General features: G+C 46.3%; 1 protein-coding gene across 1 annotated transcript in view; it reads left to right on the top strand.

The window, feature by feature from the left end:
* Positions 1–23,882, top strand: part of CACNA1F (calcium voltage-gated channel subunit alpha1 F) — a 123,603-nt gene that overhangs the window by 58,248 nt on the left and 41,473 nt on the right. Inside the window, exons 15-29 of the mRNA XM_040405000.1 lie at positions 1,042–1,249; positions 1,462–1,582; positions 3,060–3,138; positions 4,265–4,304; positions 4,681–4,726; positions 4,821–4,953; positions 7,485–7,614; positions 7,702–7,761; positions 9,499–9,605; positions 10,888–10,975; positions 16,609–16,716; positions 17,928–17,980; positions 19,767–19,913; positions 20,503–20,704; positions 22,070–22,228. Coding sequence (XP_040260934.1) covers positions 1,042–1,249; positions 1,462–1,582; positions 3,060–3,138; positions 4,265–4,304; positions 4,681–4,726; positions 4,821–4,953; positions 7,485–7,614; positions 7,702–7,761; positions 9,499–9,605; positions 10,888–10,975; positions 16,609–16,716; positions 17,928–17,980; positions 19,767–19,913; positions 20,503–20,704; positions 22,070–22,228 — 1,681 coding nt within the window. The remainder of the gene's footprint in view (positions 1–1,041; positions 1,250–1,461; positions 1,583–3,059; positions 3,139–4,264; positions 4,305–4,680; positions 4,727–4,820; positions 4,954–7,484; positions 7,615–7,701; positions 7,762–9,498; positions 9,606–10,887; positions 10,976–16,608; positions 16,717–17,927; positions 17,981–19,766; positions 19,914–20,502; positions 20,705–22,069; positions 22,229–23,882) is intronic.

Genomic DNA, 23,882 nt, shown 5'->3' with positions numbered 1-23,882 from the left:
GGTGTAGCCAGGGACAAGAACAGGGTCAGGAACAAATTCAGAAGGCAATCAGCAGTAGAACAAAAGGAACCAGGCAGACAGTCTAAAGGACATGGCAGTGGTGTAGCCAGTGACAAGGCCAGGGTCAGGAACAAGTTCAGAAGGCAATCAGCAGTAGAACAAAAGAAACCAGGCAGACAGTCTAAAGGACATGGCTGTGGTGTAGCCAGTGACAAGGCCAGGGTCAGGAACAAGTTCAGAAGGCAATCAGCAGTAGAACAAAAGAAACCAGGCAGACAGTCTAAAGGACATGGCAGTGGTGTAGCCAGTGACAAGGCCAGGGTCAGGAACAAGTTCACAAGGCAATCAGCAGTAGAACAAAAGAAACCAGGCAGACAGTCTAAAGGACATGGCAGTGGCGTAGCCGGTGACAAGGCCAGGGTCAGGAACAAGTTCAGCAGAAATGACATACTCCTTGAGCTGTGATAGAGAAAGAGAGCTACAGCAGAAAGGACATACCCCCTGAGCTGTGATAGGGAAAGAGCTACAGAAGAAAGGACATACCCCCTAAGCTGTGATAGTCATTGCATCCTACTAATAAAACGGGTTGCATGCTGCTCCATGTCTCAGTGTTTGTCTTAGGGTCATTCACACGACTGTATCCGTTTTGCGATCCGCATTTTGCGGTCCCACGCATTCCTCCCTGTGCTAGGGAAATGCCTATTCTTGTCTGCATAACAGGCAGGAATAGGACATGTTCTATCTTTTTCACATGGTGCTCTGTCCGCATCTTTTGTGGCCCCCTTGAAATTAATGGGTCCGCATCTGATCCGCAAAATATGTAGTTCGGATGCAGACCGAAAATACGGCTGTGTGAATGGGCCCTTATGTGCAGGTGATAGGTATTGTACCTTGTGTCCCGCAAACATTCATATTGTGGAAGATTCATATTTTTTCATCTCTTCTGTGACTCCATGGATGATGATGATGATAGTGATGTTATGCTATATGATGCCCTGTCATTCATCGTGTCCCCTCTCTCTCTTCCTCCACGACCTCCAGACACTGGGCATCGTTAAGTAACCTGGTCGCCTCACTGCTGAACTCCATGAAATCCATTGCTTCTTTACTGCTGCTCCTCTTCCTCTTCATCATCATCTTCTCCTTGCTTGGGATGCAACTTTTTGGTGGAAAGTTTAACTTTGATGAGACCCAGACCAAAAGAAGTACTTTTGATACCTTCCCACAGGCACTGCTCACTGTATTCCAGGTGAGGGCTATTCTGGGATGGCGATATTGATATCTTTCCCAGGATGGGTCCAACATATCAGATCATTGGAGGTCCTGCTCCCAACATACCCACTGATCAGCTGACCCTCCTAAGTATAGGGCTCCGAAATCCCAGCCAGAAAACCCTATTTTTGTGGTGCAAATGTTTAGGTTGATGTCTAATCAGTTGTCTTCATCATTTTCTCGCTTTAGATCCTGACCGGTGAAGACTGGAACGCAGTGATGTATGATGGGATCATGGCGTACGGTGGCCCATTCTTTCCAGGGATGCTGGTCTGCGTGTATTTTATCATCCTCTTTATATGTGGAAATTGTATCCTATAATTTCTCACCTTCATATAGCATTTAAATTATGGGCACAGTCATCACCCTCCTGGTATTTATTTTCGGCGATTTCTAGAAAAAGTTATATACTATGATCTGTTCACTTTGCCCCAAAAGCCTCCATTATGGAGGTGGTCTACTCATGTAGGGCTTAGGTTTGGGGGCCTTGATGCAACACGGAGCCCTGGACTACTGTATGTACATTACAAGCACCAAAAAACTGAGCCACGTGTATTCGGTTCCGTCCAATTGACTGAATCGGCCAAATTAGGACCAGTGGAAGAAAAGTGCTGGTAGCCAGTGAAGGTGTTTACATGAAAGGAAATTACTTGCTGGTAATTAAGAGAAAGCAGTCTAAATCATCCATGATGGTGGACATTGGCCAAACAATCCTGTATAGTGCAAATTGGTCTCGAATCTATCAAGTACCATAGTGGGGAACCAATTATCAAATACCAGGCGCTACAGGGAAAGGTCTACCTACCAACTGGCTTTAGAGGTGTCATTTTAAGGGGGTTGTCCAAGTGTCAGATTCCCGGTGCCCCATCTGTTTGCGTCCCAGTGATCCTCTTCACAGCTTGCCCCGCACCTCAGTCATCGCCATGGCCTCCTTGCAGCTTGCCTAGGCCAGTTATGTCAAGTTCATCAGTCACGTGTCCTAGGCGCAGCGCAGTCCCATTCAAGTTAATGGGGCTGAGCAACAATACCAAGCTTAGCCACTATACAATGGATGGCGCTATACAAAGGACGGCCTCTTCAAACTGCTGATCCACAGAGGGTCCTGGGTGTCGGACTCCCACTGCCTAGATACAGAGGACCTATCCTGAAGGTAGGTCATCAATCAGTATAAAACACTCGGGCACCAGTGCAAAATCCGTAACAGGGCCCCCACTTTTCTATATGTCATTTATAATACTGGTGTCTTTACATGTGGCAGCGAGGCTTATGGGCGCCTTTCAACACAGAACGAAGCCGCAGTTTCAGGATGCTTTTATTCAAGTTGGTGTCTTTAAAGATTTAGACTAAAGGGGTTGTCCAAGTTGGTGGGGGTACAAGAGCCGATACTCACCTCACCAATCCCCTGCTTCTCCTGTTCTGTAGCTGCTCGGGTCTCTGCACGTCTCTACTTCCTGGTCCCGTCTCAACACACAGGAAATTATGGCTCAGCCAATCACTGGATGCAGCAGTGACCCGCCTCAGCCAGTGATTGGCTGAGTGGTCATTTCCTGTGTGTCGAGGCAGGAGCAGGAAGTAGAGACGTGCAGAGACCCGAGCAGCATCAGAACGGGAGCTGCTGGAGATCTATGAGGTGAGAATTATGGTCAGTGAGCCCGCTGCCACTGTTTTTTTTCCCAGTGGAAAACCCCTTTAAAGCATAATATTATGCGAGGATGTGGGGGAATACCTGGTGTTAGGAGAGGATTTCTTGTAGACCATATAGATACATCCTTGACATTTCTGCACAGATATATTACTGAATGTCTTCTTAGCTATCGCTGTGGACAATCTGGCTGATGGAGACAATATTAACAGCAAAGATAAGAAGTGAGAATAACATCAAACGACTAGACCTCCAAACAGAGTCCGGTCGGCTTACGAGCACTGGTGTAGTAAATTGTAGTGTTACCATAAGCAGCCTATGCAATGACAGTTTCTATTCTTTCAGTGCATGTTAGAATAAAGGGAATAATTTCATTGGCTGTTACTGGAGATCTCGCTATATATATGCACGATGCATATAGGACCACATTTATTAAGACCGACGTTGTAGACGCCGGTCTTTAGAAGCCCCTGCCCAGGCGGTGGATTTCCGAAGTTATGAAGAGGCGCCAGCCTCTAAATAACTTCGGCATGTCCACTGCCGATTTTAAATGTAGGACAGCTTCCTTGCTGTCTTACATGTAGACCATTTTCTACGCCTAAACCAGGCGTAGAAAATGATAAATGAGACGGGCCTGCTGGCCCATCCCCGCCCATGTCACACACCCTTTTTTTAGACCTGGCATGAGCAGGAAAGTCGCAGATTCTGCCGCAACAGAATCTGCGGCAGATATACGCCAGAAAAGTGGCGTATATCTGTTCATGAATGACACCCCATAGTTTTTAGATGCCATAGTATTCATATCACTTAGAGAGGTTCTCCAGGGGTTATTTAAAAAATGTCCCGCCAGCAACCTGTCCTAGAATGTGGGCAATATTGTTTGCCACTACTTACTGAGCTGCCTAGGGGGGGGGGTTTAGGGGCCTCGCTACACACTACACTCCGGCACTTGCATATACTACATATTGGTGAGTGTTCCTGTCAGGCTGCTCAGCCATGACAGCATATCGTAGGCAGGATCACATCATTACCATCTATTGTAGAGCAGTGCATTGTGTACTGAGGCCTGCTCACAGTCTAGGACAGGCTGCTGACGTCCATTTTAAATAATTTCCGGAGAACCCCTTTAAGCTAGCCATACAATTCTGACATCCCCCCCCCCATGCATATGCATATTCTTTTGAGCGTGTATACGTTTTCAACGGTGACGGATTATCGTTCCTGATCACAAAAGAATCAAGCATGTTGAACTTCAGAATGTCCGACCTTTGCCCCGGTAGGCCCATATACATGAGATATTCGGCCGGTCAGTAGATTTTTAACAACCCCTCCATTTGTAATTACTTCCAGGGGAGGCAAGTCAGGGAAGAAAGAAGATAGCTCAGCCAAGGTAAGGCTTGCATTTACATCTTATATAAAAATGATACTATATATATTCTACATTATATTATAAAAATAATACAATAATTTAGGTGCATTAAAGGTTTGCAAACCATATAGAAATATACCTTATATTATTGTACAGATCACTGGTAATTTAGTAAATTCTATGGGATTAAAAAAAACATGGCTGCTTCCTTACAAAACATGTGGCGGTTTTGCCCATAGGCGGTGCTTGATATTGCAGCTCAGACGCCATTTGCATAGGACCGAGCTGCAGTACCAGACCCAGCCCATGGACAAGAGAGGCGCTGTTTCTAAATCCCAAACAACCCTTCTGAAGAGAACCTTTCCTCTTCCTGAATGCACACGTGTCTGTCCTGCAGGTCCCAGCTGAAGAAGATCACGAGGAAGAAGAGGGAAGTGAAGAATGTAAGTAGATGTCGCCACGCTGTCATTTATAGGACGGTTACATTTTTGTCATTCGTCGCTGCAGTTGCACCACTTCTCTTTGTGTCCTCAGCAGCTGAAGATGAGGAAGATGAAGAGGGAAGTCTACCGGATTCTCACCTGGATAAACTGGCTGAGTTTGCACCAAAGGAGAAAGTCCTTCCAATCCCAGAGGGCAGCGCCTTCTTCATTCTGAGCAACACCAACCCGTGAGAGGCTTTATCACACTGTTTGCGTTCTAGTTGTGTGCAGTTTGCATCTTTTGCCTATAAATGGCATGACTGCAGGATGGGGTTAGGAGCGCCTGATCGACTGATTTGGGTTTTTAGGACCACATCTTCAGTGGGTCCAGGGAATGATGTCTAGAGAGACACCTGTGGAAGTTGCATATCCCAACAAAAAGATTGGGCATGTTGAAATCCAACTGTTTCCCCTACATCTGTCTCTGAGGAGAGTCAGGACACCTCCATACACATTAGATGATGGACCGGTCCCACCAAAATTGTCAAAATTGTTCATCTAATTTGCATGGCCACCTTAAAGGGGTTGTGCACTAATTTCCAGACCTCTCAGACTGGCGGTGATCATACTTACCTGATCCTCAGCGCTAGGTCCCAGCTCATCTGCTTGTCACAGGTCACTCCGTGTAAAATTCCTGTTTGACACCGCGGCAGCCAATTCCTGAGCGCTGCTCCCCTTGCGTCATGTCAAATAGTCACGTGATGCAAGGGGAGCAAATCACCGCTGCAGCCAGTGATTAGTGCACAACCCCTTTAAATGCTATCTCTAGACTCAGTAGCTGGTCCCAGATATTGTATAGGTGGTAGTGGCTAGGACTGGGGCCACTGGTGGCATTTTACTTTCCCAAATGGCAATGTCACCACTGAGGCCAGTCATTGGCTGCAGCGGCGCATGTGACCCCCATCTGTGCAGAAGTTGATGATCGAAAAATCAGTGAAGAGAGGCAGGGAGCAGGAACAAAATGGCAGGGAGCAAGTGTATATGGATTTCACCACAGGTATTCAGGCTGGGGTGCAAAAAGAGAATTAAAATGAGCTTTAAGCTCTATTTAAAGGGGTTGTCTAGGAATATATTTCATCTTAAATTACCTGCTAACCCTAAAGGTTCACATGCTTTTGCCACTCACAGATATGTGATATTGGATGGTTTTCCTCAATAAATAAATGACCAAGTCTAATATTTTTGACTCATTTGTTTGATTTGATTATCTTTAGCTACTTTTAGGACTCTGATGTAGTTTTAGTTCAAATTTATGTAGAAATATAGAAATTTCTGAAGGTTTCATGAACCTTCAAGCACCACTATAGGTGTATCCATGGCCTCCTGTAGTGCTGTATCACAAACCAATCCCAATTTGTATTGGCAACCATGTAATTAAATATTACATTTCCCCCTTTCACATTTCTATTTAAAGGGGTTGTACATAATTTCTAACATGTGCCCGCAGCCTGCCTCCCCTACTGAAAGGATCATACTTACCTGCTCCCCGCCACTCCGGTCCTATGTTCTTGCTGCTGTCTCTCCATCTTCTGGTCCAGGGTTTATTTTCTTTCTCTCAGGCGTGGACATGGTCACCTGATCCTCTTCAGCAAACCGCTGGCTTCAGAGGTGATGTGTCCACATGAGACATATCACGCTGAAGCCTTTGTGACCCCCTTGTGCAGCAACTATTGCAACTTAATGTTTCCGGTAATCGGTTATTAGTCCTGCATGTTGGTTTGGAGGAATTTTATCCCATTCCTCTGTACAAAACATCTTCAGCTCTGTTCTGCTGGTGGGTTTCCTCTTATGAACTGCTCGCTTCGGGTCCTTCCACATCATTTCTATTGGATTAAGGTCAGGACTTTGTCTTGGCCATTCCAAAACTTTCATTTTATTCTTCTTTCATTACCATTCTTATTCTTAACTGCAAACGGGCAGCAATGTTGTTTTTGGAGAGCAGCAGCTTTTTCCTTGCAATCCTGCCAGACACACCGTTGTTTTTCAGTGTCCTCCTGATGGTGGACTCTTGATCATTAACATTAGCTAATATGAGAAAGGCATTTAGTTGCTTAGATGCTACCTTCGCTTCTTTTGTAACCCCATTTACTATAACATGCATTGCATGTGGCATGATCTCTTGAATTTCTTCTATTTGTACGCAATCTGTTGATTGGTGGAGTCCAAACTATTTAGTGATAGTTTTGTAACCTTTTCCAGCCTGATGAGCATCAACAACTCCTCTTTTGAGGTCCTCAGAATTCTCCTTAGTTCATGCCATCATACCCTTCCACAAACATGTATTATAAAAATGAGACTTTTGATAGATCCCTGTTCTTTAAGTAAAACAGATCACCCCCTCATACATGATTGTCATCCCATTGCTTGAAAACACCTGACTCTAATTTAATCTTAAATTACCTGCTAACCCTAAAGGTTCACATACTTTTGCCACTCACAGACATGTGATATTGGATGATTTTCCTCAATAAATAAATGACCAAGTCTAATATTTTTGACTCATTTGTTTAATTTGGTTATCTTTATCTACTTTAGGGATGTCGTTTTAGTTTAAATTTATGTAGAAATATAGACATTTCATGTGTATCCATGGCCTCCTGTAGTGCTGCATCACAAACCAATCCCAATTTGTATTGGCAACCATGTGTTAACAATATTAAATATTAAATTTCCTCTTTTTTACATTGGATTCCCATTCATCATTTCCCTCCTTTTTCAGACTCAGGGTTGGTTGTCATCGATTGATTCACCACCATATTTTCACCAATCTCATCCTCGTCTTCATCATTCTAAGCAGCATCTCCCTGGCAGCAGAAGACCCAATACGGGCCCACTCTTTCCGTAATCATGTGAGTATCATGATGATGTATATGAGGATGGCATTCTCAAAATCTTATCCCTGTGTGTCATCACTGATGTCTTGGTTGTTTTTGCAGATTTTGGGCTACTTTGACTATGCTTTCACCTCCATCTTCACAGTAGAGATCTTACTGAAGGTGGGTGCGTCTTCTTTCTTGTGTTCTGCCCTTTCCTCCATTACCTCCTCTTTTCTTTTTGGGTATGTCTTAAGTTGGCCATTGAATTTCACCACCTGATTATTTTGTCCACCACGGAGATGTCTGGAAGAAATCTTCTGCTCTTTTCCCCATTCAAAACACATCCATGCTTGGCCAACAGCTATTGAAGGTGTAGGTGATTCTGGCATTAGGTTATCTTCTGTGAGAACGGAGGTTTGTTGAGGACGCCTGTTGAAATCCAACTGCCATGCTATAACGGGAGAGTCAGGAGGCCCCCCATAGACATTAGATGGTCAGCTAGTCTCACCACAATCAGCAAGTTCAGCTAACATTAATGTAATTTGTATGGACAGCTTTATTTCTGCTTAAATGGGTTGTCCAGGTTTTATTTTTGTCAATTACCCTCTACCTAGTGATACATGTAAAGAGGAACATGGCCTTCTTACAACTACTCCACTCACAGGATATCTTCACTGAACTTCCCGTCCCTGCTTGTTAAGTTATGCATGAATGGAGTCATATGCACTGCTGCAGCCAATGGCTGGCCTCAGCAGTGACGTATCCCCAAGTGGCAGGTCACTGCTGGGTCACGTGCCGCTTGGGGGCCCTTCACCTCAGAGGCTAGTCATTGGCAGCAGCAGTACACATGACCCTGTCCATGTGAAAATTGACAGCCAGTGAAGACATCTCGGGAGCCACAGAGCCGGAGTGGTGGGGAGAGAGTGAGTTTAGATCTCTTCACAGGTACCGCTCAGTTTTGGAAAAAGATGGGGGGGGTTTAAAAGAAAATATTCTGGAAACCCTACTGTATATATAATGATGGTTGCTGCATGTTTCAGTACAGCTGGGAATTTCAGGATAGGCCATTAATATTTGATCATCCGGGTCGAACACACTGCACCCCCATTGATTGTTGTTCGGGAGAAGCTCCAGAGCTGGAACTGCACATCCCCACCCAATATGCAGTGGACACAGTGAATGTGAATGGGACATGCATTGCAGTAACCAGCTTCCTCCACTGCACCATGGATGGAGCTGTGAAGATCTGACGCTGGGGCTACTCCTGAACAGCTGAGCAACAGGAGTGCTGGGGTGTTAGCCCCTGCGGATCAGATATTGATGGCCTGTCCCGAAGATAGGCCATCAATATAAAAGGAGTGGACAACCCCTTTAGGGTCCATTCACACGTCCGTAACGTGTTTCGCGGTTCCACGGATCCGCCAAAAAACACGGACAGCGGCAATGTGCGTTCCGCATTTTGCGGACCGCACATTTCCGGCAATTGCGGACAAGAATAGGACATGTTCTATTTTTTCCGGGAACGGAAATGCGGACCCGGAAGTGCGGGTGCGCATTTCCGGAGCCGGGCCGCACATCTCGCGGCCCCATCGAAATGAATGGGGTGGAACAAAATTGCGGACGTGTGAATGGCCCCATAAGGTGCAAAGGAACCTTTTGGCGTCAGATTGGCCCTGCTGGAAAATTGATGTCACAGAACCTTGGCTTAATGGAGGCTGCTCGTGTGAACGGTCATTTATATGAATTACCATAATACTAATATAATCAAGGGAATGAAAAGCAGGAAGGTTCTGTTCACGCTTCTCTTTGTGCTGCGTCCACGCACAGTGTGATCCTTGCTCCCCCTCATTATTATATTGAATTTTGATGTCGGCGGTGTAATGTGCCCTCTCTTCTCACCCCTTGTGTCTCCTCCAGATGACAGCATACGGTGCCTTCCTGCACAAAGGCTCTTTCTGCAGAAACTGGTTCAACCTCCTGGATCTGCTTGTTGTTAGCGTGTCTCTCATCTCCTTTGGGATCCAGTGAGTCAGGATCACTTGTTTCTTTTCTCCTTCATTCTCCAGAGGACGGAATCGAACGCCAGCAAAAAGGCCACAAAGCAGAAATGTCATTTTAGGACTCAGTCGGTCACCATATAAAAAAAAGTGAACAATTTATATGGGCTAAATAGCCCTGCTTGCCTGGGCATGGCATTGATGATTTTATCTGCCTGCACCCCTGCTGCCCCCTATTTGAGATATTTCCACCCTTACTTTGCCCGATATGCAAATTTGAAGTGGTTAAAGGGCATCTCTCAGCGTTGGTCCCATGTTCATATGTGCCTACATTGCTGAGAAAAATAATGTTTTAACATATGCAAATGAGCCTCTAGGAGCAATGGGGGCGTTAACGTTACACCTAGAGGCTCTACTCTCTCTGCATCTGCCGCACCCTTTGCACTTGGATTGACAGGGTCAGGTAGTGAAAATATCATCACACCCGCCTGGTCCTGTCACTCAAAGTGCAGAAGGTGCCACAGCTGCAGAGAGAGCAGAGCCTCTAAGTGTAATGGCAACGCCCCCGTTGCTCCTAGAGACTCATTTGCATATATTAAAACCTCATTTTTCTCAGCAATGCGGGCACATATGAACATGGGACCAACACAGATGCCTTCATCTGCCAAGCGCACATGCAACAGGTCAGCCGGTGTCATAGGGACAAAACTGCTGACAGATGCCCTTTAACCAGAGAGGTGGCAACCCGTTGGGTTCTCTGCAGAGGGACAGCATCAGAATGGCCCGCCGCAGCGTAATCTCACGAGATATAGCAATTCTCACCAGACCACTTTGTATACTAACTTCTCAAGATGTCCTAGCGACGGTGTCTCATTCCAGTCTGAGTGAGAAGATGTCCTTTGAACAGTGAATTGCTTCTATTAAAAATTGCATTTTTTATTGTTTTATTACGGCACCAGTTTCGGGTGTCTAAAAACACAGGAAGCACAAAGACCCTCTTTAACGTGAACCCCCAGTTTTCATATTAGATTTCGTACAGAGGTGTGCCGGCCAGTCAAAGAACAAAGTCTATTGTTAAGAAGGCTGATGACACCTTTAGGGCCATGGTTCGCAGTTTATTTTTGGAATGTCCCCCGCTGGTAAAGGGAACAATAGCAAGAATGACGTTATTTAAGGGAATTCATAGGAAAATCCAATGCAGAATGTTTTCACGTTGCTGCAAAATGTGACCTCTGTTCTTAAAGGATTTTTAGTATTGTAGATCTATTATGTCCGTGCTTTACTTAACTCTATGTAATGATCTCTGCAGCTCAAGTGCCATCTCTGTGGTAAAGATTCTCCGTGTACTGAGAGTGTTACGTCCACTGAGAGCCATTAACCGAGCCAAGGGGCTAAAGGTAAAAATCTTTTAAAAAAAAAGGAAAAACATGTACAAATATCCACAGTTATTTATTAAATTCTGCATCATTAAAGGTACACTAAACATAAAAAATTCACACGAAACAATATATCCCAGCCCTTTGCCTTTGATCTTATTATGTCTCATCAGAAATCTTGTTTATGTGGCTCAGGGGCTCAGCCATGTCCCTCCTGCTCCTCCTCACTGGCCGGTGTCTGACTGTAAGACAACTGGCGGCAGCAGGAGCCTCTTCCCTGTGCCCTGCTGCAGGACAAAAAGAATTGGGGCATATATTTCTACTTTTAGTGTTTCTTTAAAGAGGTTGCCCAGGATTTTGATATTGATGGCCTATCCTCAGATAACCCCTCAATATCAAATCGGTGGGGGTCCGACACCCTGCACCCCCACTGATCAGCTGTTACTTTGTAGCTCTGGCACAGGAACTGTACTGCTCCATCTATTGTGAACTGGATAATAATGGTAAAAGCTGATCGGTGGAGGTGCAGTGTCGGACCCCCACCGATCTGATATTGATGGTTCGTCCTGAGCCTAGACCATCAATACAAAAATCCTGGACCACCCCTTTAAAAGGGTTGTCTCACCTCAGTCATTGGTGGCATATTGCTCGGATATGCCACCAATGTCAGATAGGTATGGGTCCCACCTCTGGGTCCCGCACCTATCTGTAGAACGGAGCGGCCCAAAAAAATGAGAGCGTACCGGACATGCGCAGCATGCTCTCCATTCACTTCTATGGTGCTCCACTATTCTTTGAAGTCCCACAGAAATGAATGGAGAGTGCACAGCGCAAGAGTGGTCACCGCTTTATTCACCTCTGTAGCCAAGCCAGTGCTCCGCTATTCTGAAAACTCCCACAGAAAGTATCAGAGGACAGCCACGCATGCGCAGGACCCGCACCTATCTGTAGAACGGGCCCCCAGAGTGAATGAGAGCGTATCGGGTATGCGCAGCATGCTCTCCATTCACTTCTATGGTGCTCCACTATTCTTTGAAGTCCCACAGAAATGAATGGAGAGTGCACAGCGCAAGAGTGGTCACCGCTTTATTCACCTCTGTAGCCAAGCCAGTGCTCCGCTATTCTCAAAACTAATGGAGGGCAGCCACGCATATGCTGGACCCTCACCTAGCTGACATTGGGGGCATATCCTAGCAATATGCCACCAATCTCTGAGGTGAGACAACCCTTTTAAAGGGGTGGTCCAGGATTTTTGTATTAATGGTCTATCCTTAGGACAGAACATCAATATCAGATTGGTGGGGGTCCGACACTCTGCACCTCCGCCGATCAGCTGTTTCCATTATCATTACCTCTGGGACCCATGCCTATCTCTAGAACGGAGCGCCCAAAGTGAACGAGAGCGCACTGCGCATGCGTGGCCGCCCTCTGTTAGGTTTTGTGGGAGTTTCGAAAATAGCGGAGCACTGGCTTGGCTATTTCCAGTATTCCCATAGAAGTGAATAAAGCGGTGACCACTCTTGCGCTGTGTGCTCTCCATTCATTTCTATGGGACTTCCGAAAATAGTGGAGCACCATAGAAGGGAATGGAGAGCACACTGCGCCTGTCCGGTACGCTCTCATTTTAGGGGCCTGTTCTACAGATAGGTGCGGGACCCGCTCCTATCTGACATTGGTGACATATCTTAGCTATATCCTAGCCAGGATTTTTATATTGATGGTCTATCCTCAGAATAGGCCATCAATATCAGATTGGCAAGAGTCTGACACAACCCCTTTAAAACGAACCTGTCAGGTGATTTCCGCTGCCTTATCTGAGAGTAGGATATGATAGAGAGCTGTGTAATACAGTCCTGATCAAAAGTTTAAGACCACTTGAAAAATGGCAAAAAATCCTATTTAGCATGGCTGGATCTTAACGAGGTTCCAAGTAGAGCTTCAACATGCAACAAGAAGAGATGAAAATTGAAAATAACGATTAAACTGAAACAGGCTGTTTTTCAGCTGATCCGAAGTTTAGGACAGGGGTGTCAAATTCAAATTCATCGGGGGCCGCATCAGCAGTTTGGTCACCCTCAAAGGGCCGGAAAACTTACAATTACTTGGCTTGGCCCTTGGGGATCTCGGACGCCACTTCCACACTTTGGCCGGGGGCTCGGCGGAGCTGATGTGCTTTATCCTAATGAGAAAGATTTCATAATAAGTATTTGGAGAAGGGGCAGAGGGATAGCAGAGCAGGGAGAGGCTGGTGCTGCTACTAGGGGGTAATACCATGGGGGAGTAATAAAGCCCACCATAATGCCCCCCCAGTAGAAATAATTCTCCTTATAATGTGACAGTGCAAAAAATACCCCCTTGTAATGCCCCCATTTGAGCTAATGTCCTCATAGTGCCCCCATAATGTGCCAGTATAAAATACCCCTATATAGTGCCCCTAGTAAATGACCCCAAAGTGCTCCACACCCTCCTTCCTCCTAGTGCCCCCCATAATGTACCAGTATAAAATGCTCCAGTAGATGCCCTCAGTGTCCCCCATAATTTGCAAGTATAAAATACCCCTTCTTAATGTCCCCCGTAGATGACCCCATAGTACTCCTCTCCCCCCTTCCCCATAGTACCCACCATGTGTCCCAGTATAAAATTGTACTGTACAGAGCGCCCCATATAAAATACCCCTTCTTTGTGGCCTCAATAGATGCCCCTATAGTGCCCCCAATCATGTGCCAGTATTAACAGCCCCCCCCTGTGCCAGTAATAATAGCCCCCTATGCCAGTAATAGCAGCCCCCCTGTGCCAGTAATAGCAGCCCCCAGTAATAACAGCCCCCAGTAATAACAGCCCCCAGTAATAAGAGCCCCTCTGTGCCAGTAATAACAGCCCCCAGTAATAAGAGCCCCTCTGTGTCAGTAATAACAGCCCCCAGTAATAACAGCCCCTAGTAATAACAGCCCCCAGTAATAAGAGCCCCTCTGTGTCAGTAATAACAGCCCCCAGTAATAACAGCCCCTAGTAATAACAGCCCCCAGTAATAAGAGCCCCTCTGTGTCAGTAATAACAGCCCCCAGTAATAAGAGCCCCTCTGTGCCAGAAATAGCGGCCCCCAGTAATAACAGCCCCCAGTAATAACAGCCCCCAGTAATAAGAGCCCCTCTGTGTCAGTAATAACAGCCCCCAGTAATAACAGCCCCTCTGTGCCAGTAATAACAGCCCCCAGTAATAAGAGCCCCTCTGTGCCAGTAATAACAGCCCCCAGTAATAAGAGCCCCTCTGTGTCAGTAATAACAGCCCCTCTGTGCCAGTAATAACAGCCCCCAGTAATAAGAGCCCCTCTGTGTCAGTAATAACAGCCCCTCTGTGCCAGTAATAACAGCCCCCGCCAGTAATAACAGCCCCCCCTTTGCCAGTAATAACAGCCCCCGCCAGTAATAACAGCCCCCCCTTTGCCAGTAATAACAAACAACCCCCCCTTTGCCAGTAATAACACCCCCCGCCAGTAAAAGTATTGTACACAATAAAAAAAAAAAAAAAAAACACATACTTACCTCCATGTCAGTGATGCGATGCAGGCCTCTTCTGGCCTGTGTCCCACGCTGTATGGCTCAGGCAGCGCGATGACGTCATCGCGCCGCCTGCGCCGGCCTCTGATAGGCTGCAGGCACTAGGCCGGCAGCCTATCAGAGGAAGGGAAAGGGACACGCCTCTCCCTCCCCTACCGCAGCACAGGCAGGCATCTGTATCGCTGTCCTGAGGACGGCGATACAGATGACTGGAGATGAGTGCTTCCACAATGGAAGCGCTCATCTCCCTGTGCCCAGCCGCCGCCGCCAGCTCGCTCGCTGCGCGGGCCACATGACGAGGTCTGGCGGGCCGGATTCGGCCCGCGGGCCTTGTGTTTGACACCCGTGGTTTATGACCACATGCCTTTAAAAGGCCAAATCTGTGCAAAGATGTGGATTCATTGTCATTTTCTGTCAGGTAGTCCCACGTTGTGATGGCAAAGGCAAAAAATCTCTCCCTTTTTGAACGTGGTCGGGTTGTTGAACTGCATGAGCAGGGTCTCTCACAGCGCGCCATCGCTGCTGAAGTGGGACGCAGTAAGACAGTCATTTGGAATTTCTTAAAGGATCCTGAGGGTTATGGAACAAAAAAGTCAAGTGGAAGACCCCAAAAAATGTCCTCAGCACTGAGCCGGAGGATCCAATTGGCTGTCCCTCAAGACACTGGACGATCCTCGACCCAAATTAAGGCCCTTACTGGTGCTGACTGCAGCCCCATAACCATCAGACGGCATCTGAGACTGAAGGGCTTCAAAAACAAAAAACGTCTTCAAAGACCTCGTCTCCTTGAACGCCACAGAACTGCTCGTTTGGAGAGCAAGAGAGCACCAAACATGGGACATTCAAAGGTGGGAGAAAGTTTTATTCTCTAATGAGAAAAAATGTAACCTTGATGGTCCTGATGGTTTCCAACGTTACTGCCATGACAAGCAGATCCCACCTGAGATGTTTCCTACGCGCCACAGTGGAGGGGGCGCCATAATGGTCTGGGGGGCTTTTTCCTTCAGTGGAACAATGGAGCTTCAGGAAGTGCAGGGGCGTCAAACGGCCGCTGGCTATGTCCAGATGTTGCAGAGAGCGTTCCTCATGACTGAGGGCCCTCGTCTGTGTGGTAACGACTGGGTTTTCCAACAGGACAACGCTACAGTACACAATGCCCGCAGGACAAGGGACTTCTTCCAGGAGAAGAACATCACTCTTTTGGCCCATCCTGCGTGTTCCCCTGATCTAAATCCAATTGAGAACCTTTGGGGATGGATGGCGAGGGAAGTTTACAAAAATGGACAACAGTTCCAGACAGTAGATGGCCTTCGTGCGGCCGTCTTCACCACTTGGAGAAATGTTCCTACTCACCTCATGGAAACGCTTGCATCCAGCATGCCGAAACAATAACGGCGGAGCTACTCATTACTGAGTCCATGTTTGGAAGTTGGATTTCTGTTTTAGCGGGGTTTAGTTTTTTTTTGGAGGTGTGGTCCGAAACTTTTGATCAGCTGAAAAACAGCCTGTTTCAGTTTATTCGTTGTTTTCATTAAATTGAATGCTCAAAAAATATTTTGTCTCACTCCCATTTCTTCTTGTTTTCAAGTGGTCTTAAACTTTTGATCAGGACTGTATGTAGGTTTATATGGGTTCACTTTAGGCCTCATGCCCACGAACATGTGTGCCCCATGCCCGATGCATGGGCACCATCCGCGTGCACGCTATTTGTGGATGCAGACCCGTTGACTTGAATAAGTCCGTAATCCGCAATGGACAGTTCGCACCGCAAAAAAATAGGACATGTCCTATGTTTTTGCGGTTCAGAGGCACGGACCACGAAATCCTACAAAGTAGTGCTTCCGATCCGTGCTCGGCTCCGTGTCTTGTGGAGTGCGGACCCATTCAAGTCAATGGGTCCACATCTGTAATACGGAGTGCACACGGTCAGTGGCCATATATTGCGGACCGGCCTCTTGCGTCTGCAATACGGGCACGGATGGCCTACGGTCGTGTGCATGAGGCCTTATGCAAGATGTTAGGTAATCTGCAGACTGTAGACTATTAACTCTTTCAGGGAGTTTGCACTGCTCATGGATGGTACCTCTGTTTTCCCAGCATGTCGTCCAGTGTGTGTTTGTTGCTATCCGCACTATCGGTAACATCATGATAGTCACCACCCTCCTCCAGTTCATGTTCGCCTGCATCGGGGTTCAACTGTTTAAGGTAAAACAACATAAATCAGTCTATTTGTGCATATGCAACATATCGGCAGTATGATGTTCACTTTCTAACTTCCGTCAAGAGCATATGTACCAATAGGGTTATGGAGAGAGCTCAGGATGGACTCCTCTCCCTCCATAGGCCCTGCAGTGGTGGGAGGAGGGTCCTGAGGGTCTCACTGCCCTTCCTCCATACAAAAGATAGAAAACGGGAGATGGAGATGTGCATTGAACATACATTGGAAGGGGCTTTGGCTTTTAGAACACCTCAATCTTCTTGACCTCTCAGAAGACTACATTGTCTGATGAACAGTCCATTAATGGTCTGGTCTTTTGGGTAGAATGCTTGGCGTGCTATGAAGTAAATAGGATGGCCATACTGATAGCATCAGGGGCATGTGCCACCACTTAAAGGGGTTGTCTCATTTTTCCCATCACATTATACACTGCTTGTTTTCCAGGGGTTGCGACCACCCTGCAATCCAGCAGCAGTGGTCGTGCTTGCACACTATAGGAAAAAACTGCTGTAGGGTTGAACAAAGGTGGGACATGATAATTTTTTTAGCGTTTTTGCATGAGCTTTGCATTCTTAAGGCTGGGTTCAGACCTGAGCGTATTTGATATGCGCGTTTAATGCGCGTTTTTGTCGCACGTTTTTGTCGCGCATTTTTGTCGCGCATTTTTGTCCATAGTCAACGCGCGTATTAACAGCAGTGTCCTATGGCTGCAAACGCGCGACAAAACGCCCCAAAGAAGCTCAAGAACTTTTTTGAGCGTAGGGCGTTTTTCAGCGCGTTCAAACGCGCTGTAAAACGCTCAAGTGAGAACTAGGGCCATAGGGAAGCATTGGTTTTCACGTGTTGAGCGTTTTACAGCGCGTTTGAACGCGCTGTAAAACGCTCAAGTGTGAACCCAGCCTTAGAGCTTGCCAGATTCAACTCCAGTTAACAATATGTATGGGGTCAGCCAGACTGCTCCCTACAATCCGCACACAAGGACAGGAGACAAGCACTTCCAGAAATGTCTGAGCGTGGCCTATCTTTTTCCCGCTATGCCAGTTTACACGCTTGCCTAATTTGAGCATGCATATTTTTGGGAAGATTTGCAAAAATTTACCATTTTTGAATCATTACTTGTGTGTTTTTTCTCCTTTTACCTCTTCCCATTGTCACCCATGAGCTGTAAGTAACATGTCACTTCTTTCTTTGTCCACAGGGCAAGTTCTTCAGCTGCACTGATGAGGCCAAGCATAGTCCAGAGGAGTGCAAGTAAGTGCCCTGCCAGTAAAAACAGGGGCCTAGTAGATACTGACATAAACATAGACCAATTCAGCAAGGCTCCATTCACACATCTGCAATTCCATTCCGCATTTTGCGGAACGGAATTGCGGACCCACACATTTCTATATGTGCGGCCCCGATCCGGAATTGCGGACTTCCGGGTCCGCAATTCCGATCCTGAAAAAAATAGAACATGTCCTATTCTTGTCCGCAATAGCGGACAAGAATAGGCATATTCTCTTAGTGCCGGCAATGTGAGGTCCGCAAAGTGCGGAACGCACATTGCCGCTGTCCGTGTTTTGCGGATCCGCAAAACACACACTGATGTGTGAATGGAGCCTAAGGCTACTTTCACACTTGCGGAAGCTAGTAGTTTTATTCCGGCCGCCTCTCGGCATGTTTGCCGTGCTGCAGCCGGACCTCCGGCCCGCCACCATTATAGTGAATGGGGCCGGAGCGGACTTCCGGCGGCACGGTGCACTAGCAGCAGCACGGATCTGGCAGGCTGTTCCCCCGCCGAAACAGCCTGCCGGAGAAGGTTGCCGCTAGTGTGAAACTAGCCTTAGTTCCTTTTACTTTTTTGGACAGAATAGTGTAACTGCTGCACTAGTCAAAACTTATAATCCTGTAGAAAAAGTAGAAGCCATGACACTAGTGTGAACAGAGCCCAAGTGATACTCTGCTGTATTCAAAATTAATAAATACTGTACACTTCCAGATTTGTTCTGGAACAAATTTTATATATATTTTATGTATATTATATATTTTATATTTTTATATATTATATTTTACATTATTTTTATATTATTATACGTATTATTAGATTTAATTTTTTATTTTACTCACTTATATAGCACTGACAAATTCCGCAGTGCTTTACAGACATTGGGGGTCATTTACTTTTTTTTTTATAATTGTATTTTTATTGAAATACTACAGTACTGTTTCAACTGCATGCACACTTGTAAGGGGGGGTCATTTACCAAGCGTACCGCACTACTCTTCGTCAAGTTGCAAAATCTCATTTTGTGAATTTTTACGCCATCATTCGCCCCCCCCCCCGACACATTTTGCCATCTTTTACGCCTGGAAAGACGAGTGAAAACTACCCCAGTCAGGGGCTGGAGTAGTATTCACTCCAGGTGGACGGAATGCCAGCGGTGCGCCTAATTTATGATGTGGCGCATGCCTCGTCGTAACTTACCCGAATCCTCTGGCAGCGGCCGGCATAAGTGACCCCTCGCGTCCTCATGGAGATCACACTCTATGTTCCCTATGAGTATGTCTTTGGAGGAAACCCACACAAGCATGGGGAGAACATACCGACTTCATGTAGATATTGTCCAGCGGCGCATGGCACCAGTGCTGACCACTGAGACACCGTGCTGCCCAATACACATCTATAAAGAATAGTTGGGGAAGGGGGGGGGGGTACCGTTTTTCACTGCAGAGACACAGAAGTGTATATAGACTTCGTTTTCAGAACAGATGGGTGTCTTTGATTTGGCAAGTACGAGCAACTATGCATATTTTTTTTTCTCTTGGAGCATTGCCGGAAAAATAAGTCTCTATACATGGCAGTGTCTTTTCAATGAGAAACAGTAACCCCCTAAACTGCATCCAAGGCATCTCATCCAGATACCCAATATCCTACCCTGCCCTGATAAGGGGTAACAACCCCAAAACATTGCTCCCTACAGATGGGTGTTTCTGATCTGGTTGGTATGATATCATTTGCCTATAAGGAACACAATTATTGAACGTCTTTCCACAGGGGCACATTCATTGTGTACAAGGATGGAGATGTCACCCACCCAATGGTGCGGGAGAGAATCTGGCACAACAGTGACTTCAAGTTTGACAATGTCCTGTCTGGAATGATGGCACTTTTCACCGTGTCCACCTTTGAGGGCTGGCCAGCGTAAGACAATATGGGAAGGACTGTCTCCCACACGCGTAAATTACAGGGGTGGAATTCTTTTTGCTTCATGATCCCACAGCATCACATTTAATATAGTTGATTTGAAAGCTGTGTCTTTAAAGGGCATCTGTCAGCAGTTTTGTACCTATGAGAAAAATTGAGTTTTGATATATGCAAATGAGCCTCTAGGAGCAACGGGGGCGTTGCCGTTACTCCTAGAGGCTCAGCTCTCTCTGAAACGGCCACGCCCTCTGCACTTTGACTTTAGGAGAAGTCAGGGCCAGGTAGTGATCATGTTTTCACTGCCTGGCCCTGTCAATCAAAGTGCCGAGGGTGCAGATAGAGCTGAGCATCCAGGTGTAACGGCAACGCCCTCGTTGCTCCTAGAGGCTCATTTGCATATATTAAAACATCATTTTTCTTAGTAATGCGGGCACACGTGAACATTGGACCAACACAAATGCCTTTAGCTAACAAGTGCACATGTAACAGGTCAGCCAGTTTCATAGGTACAAAACTGCTGACAGATGCCCTTTAAATTCTCAACAGAGCAGCCATCAGTCTCACTCTGTCTTGCTCTTCCTTTTAGGCTGTTGTATAAGGCAATCGATGCTAATGGGGAAAATGTTGGACCGATTTACAATTACCGCGTAGAAATTTCCATCTTTTTCATCGTCTACATCATCATTATTGCATTCTTCATGATGAACATTTTTGTGGGTTTTGTGATCATTACGTTTCGAGCACAAGGAGAGCAGGAGTACAAGAACTGTGAGCTGGACAAGAACCAGGTAATCGGACAACACAAGATAATTATTCATTCGCCTGAGTATTGTTTTTTTTTTGACCACCAGGCAATGAACTCTTAAAGGGGTTGTCTCACTTCAGGAAATGGCATTTATCCTGTAGAGAAATTAATACAAGGCTCTTACTAATGTATTGTGATTGTCCATATTGACTCCTTTGCTGGCTGGATTCATTTTTCCATTACATTTTCCATTTCTTGTCTCCAGGGGTTACCATCACCCTACAATCCAGCAGAGGTGGTCGTGCTTGTACACTATAGGAAAAAGTGCTGGCCTACGCACACTCCCTCAATCCCAGCCATCAGAAAGGCCAATACTTTTTCCTATATTGTGTAAGCTCGGCCACCAATGCTGGATTGTAGGGTGGTCGTAACCCCTGGAAACAAGCCGTGTATAATGTGATTAAAAGAATTATCAAGCCAGCAAAGGAGGCAATATGGACAATCACAATACATTAGTAAGTGCCTTGTATTAACTTTGTCTACATGATAAATGCCATTTACTGAAGTGATACAACCCCTTTAAGTCTCATTTACGTGGACTGATACAAAGGGCGATCATCAGGAATCAACCTAATGATTGTGTTCTCTTTCCGTGGTTAGATGCAACAATGATAACTGCTATATAGGAATGAACAATCGTTACTACGATCATTGATTCCCCTACAGTAGCATTATTTTTTGGCAGCACATCCCTGATTACGCCTCATTTGCTGCATAAAGAATTGCATCACCCGACAAAGGAGCATTTGCTCGTTTGTCCGGTGATCAGTGGCAAACTTACATGGAGCAATTATTGGAAACAAGCGTTTATACAAATGTATGTGCCCGATAATGTGCCAATGTCAATGGACCTTTACAGTGTCACATAGGAGGTCATAAAAGTGGCCATACACATTAGGCCAGGGATCAGCAACTTCCGGCGCTCCAGCTGTTCTGAAACTACAACTCCCAGAATCCTCCTTTCACGTCTATGGGAGTTACAAGAACAGCTGAGTAAGTGGGCATGCTGGGAGTTGTAGTTTCACGGCAGCTGGAGTGCCGAAGGTTGCTGATCCCTGCATTAGGCTAATGTTAGCCAAGCCCGCCAACTATCCTATGTGTACGGCGATGTGCCCATGCTTCCTCAGGAGAAAGAAGGATCGTACATGTTGGAATTCAACATGCCGATCCATGGTTCTCAGGGAGATGAGCAAAGTGTCTGGCAGCAACTTCTTCCCTCTCCCCATTGAGAACACATGCACACTTGGCCGAGCTGTTGGAGGTCTAATCCTTCTCGCCAAATATTATTTTCCTTAATAAGCTGCCCACAGTAATAGATTTTTCTTAACGAACCGTTTTATCTCTTTAGAGACAATGTGTGGAATATGCTCTGAAGGCTCAGCCTCTGCGCCGCTATATCCCCAAGCAAAAGTATCAGTACAAAGTCTGGTTCATGGTCAACTCCACTGGGTTTGAGTACATTATGTTCGTACTTATCCTTCTCAACACCATCGCCCTGGCAATGCAGGTAAATTACCGGTCCAGTAACTACATCTATATCCTGCACACATCTACGATGATACATCACAGTAGTTTGGTTTTGTTCTTAGGAACTGATCAGATACTTGCTTAGCAATGTGCATTAAAGGGGATGTCTTACTTCAGCAAATGGTATTTATCATGTAGAGGAAGTGAATACAAGGCACTTACTAATGTATTGTGATTGTCCATATTGCCTCCTTTGCCGGCTGGATTCACTTTTCCATCACATTATACACTTCTTTTTTCCAGGGGTTACAGCCACTGCTGCAGCACAGATACAAGGTGGCAGGGATGGGAGCTGCTGTGCAGAGGCCGGCTCTTTGCAAGCACAACCACCGCTGCTGGATTACAGGGTGGTTGTAACCCCTTGATACGACCACCACATTACCAACGAGTATCTGATCAGTTTCTATGGATGAAACCAAACATTGTAACTCACTACTGTGATGTATCACACAACGAACGATCCATCGACCAAGTGCTATCCCTTCTTGACTCCCTCCCGACTCCCCTGTAGACATAAACGTCCGGTTCAGCCAAATGGGTATGTGCATTGAACGGGGAGAGACACTTCTGGCAGCGTTCTCGCAGGACATGCCAGAAGAGAGACAATTCTGGCATGTCCTGGGAGAACAAAAGGATCGGGAGACAATATTCACTTCTCCCGTTCCTTCTCTTCCTTGACTTCATCTGTTGGGATCTCCCATACACATTAGACTATTGGCTGTACACAGGGGCGTAGCTAAAAGCTCATGGGCCCTGCTTCAAGAGTTCATCTTGGGCCCCCTTCCCTCAGTGCTTTGTGGCAAGGGGCAGGGAAACACGTAGCCTTTTGTCTCGAAAATTGAAAGGGCACCCTCTTCCCCCAAATTCTTGACCTAACCCCTTCCCTCCAGCCAGAGGTGCAACTTGACCAGCTGTCCCAGTCTCTCCCGTGACAGGGGTCAGAAGATCTAAGAGACTGGCTGCATGTGATGTGATCTGACAGCCTCTTTGGTTTCACTTGTTTCTGTGTTATGACCACACCTCATGTCTCAGGTGTAGCTTAAGTGGTCATTCCAACTCCTCTATTTAGTCTGGTCTCACCCATCATGCTATGCGGTTGATAGCTCCTTTTTGGTTGTGGAAATGCTGTGTTTAGTTCTCCTTTGAGTTCCTGCTCGTCCACGTACTTCGGATTTAAGTGTTTCTTTCCTATTTCTTGTTTGTTGTATTCCCCTATCTTTTGGTATTAAGCCTGAGGGAGTCTCCTGATCCTTCAGCTGGGAAGGAACAGGTCATCTTTTGTCCTGACACTATTTCCAGGGCACTTTAGGGTCAGATAGGGCTCTAGGTTCCTGCGTATGAACATTCCTACCATCGAGGTCTGTTCATACTGATAGTAGTCAGGGCTCGGTTTAGGGATTCTCTAAGTGGTGACCTTTCCCTTGTTTCCAGGCTTAGTACCTTTTCCCTTCGCCCCTGTGTTTGGTGTGGAGTTTACTACCCACACCACGCTGTGACACCAGCATGCACTTTCTATAATACCAGCGTCTTGTTATGTGGCACAAGGGTCTTTGGGCCCCCTCAGGTTCCTGGGCCTGGTAGCCACTGCTAGCTCTGCACCCCCTATAGCTACTCCCCTGGCTGAACACGCCATT

This window comes from Bufo bufo, chromosome 8 (assembly GCF_905171765.1).
Source record: "Bufo bufo chromosome 8, aBufBuf1.1, whole genome shotgun sequence".
Taxonomy (NCBI): domain Eukaryota; kingdom Metazoa; phylum Chordata; class Amphibia; order Anura; family Bufonidae; genus Bufo; species Bufo bufo.
Note: the sequence above shows the minus strand (reverse complement) of the source record. Positions and strands in the feature narration are given on the sequence as shown.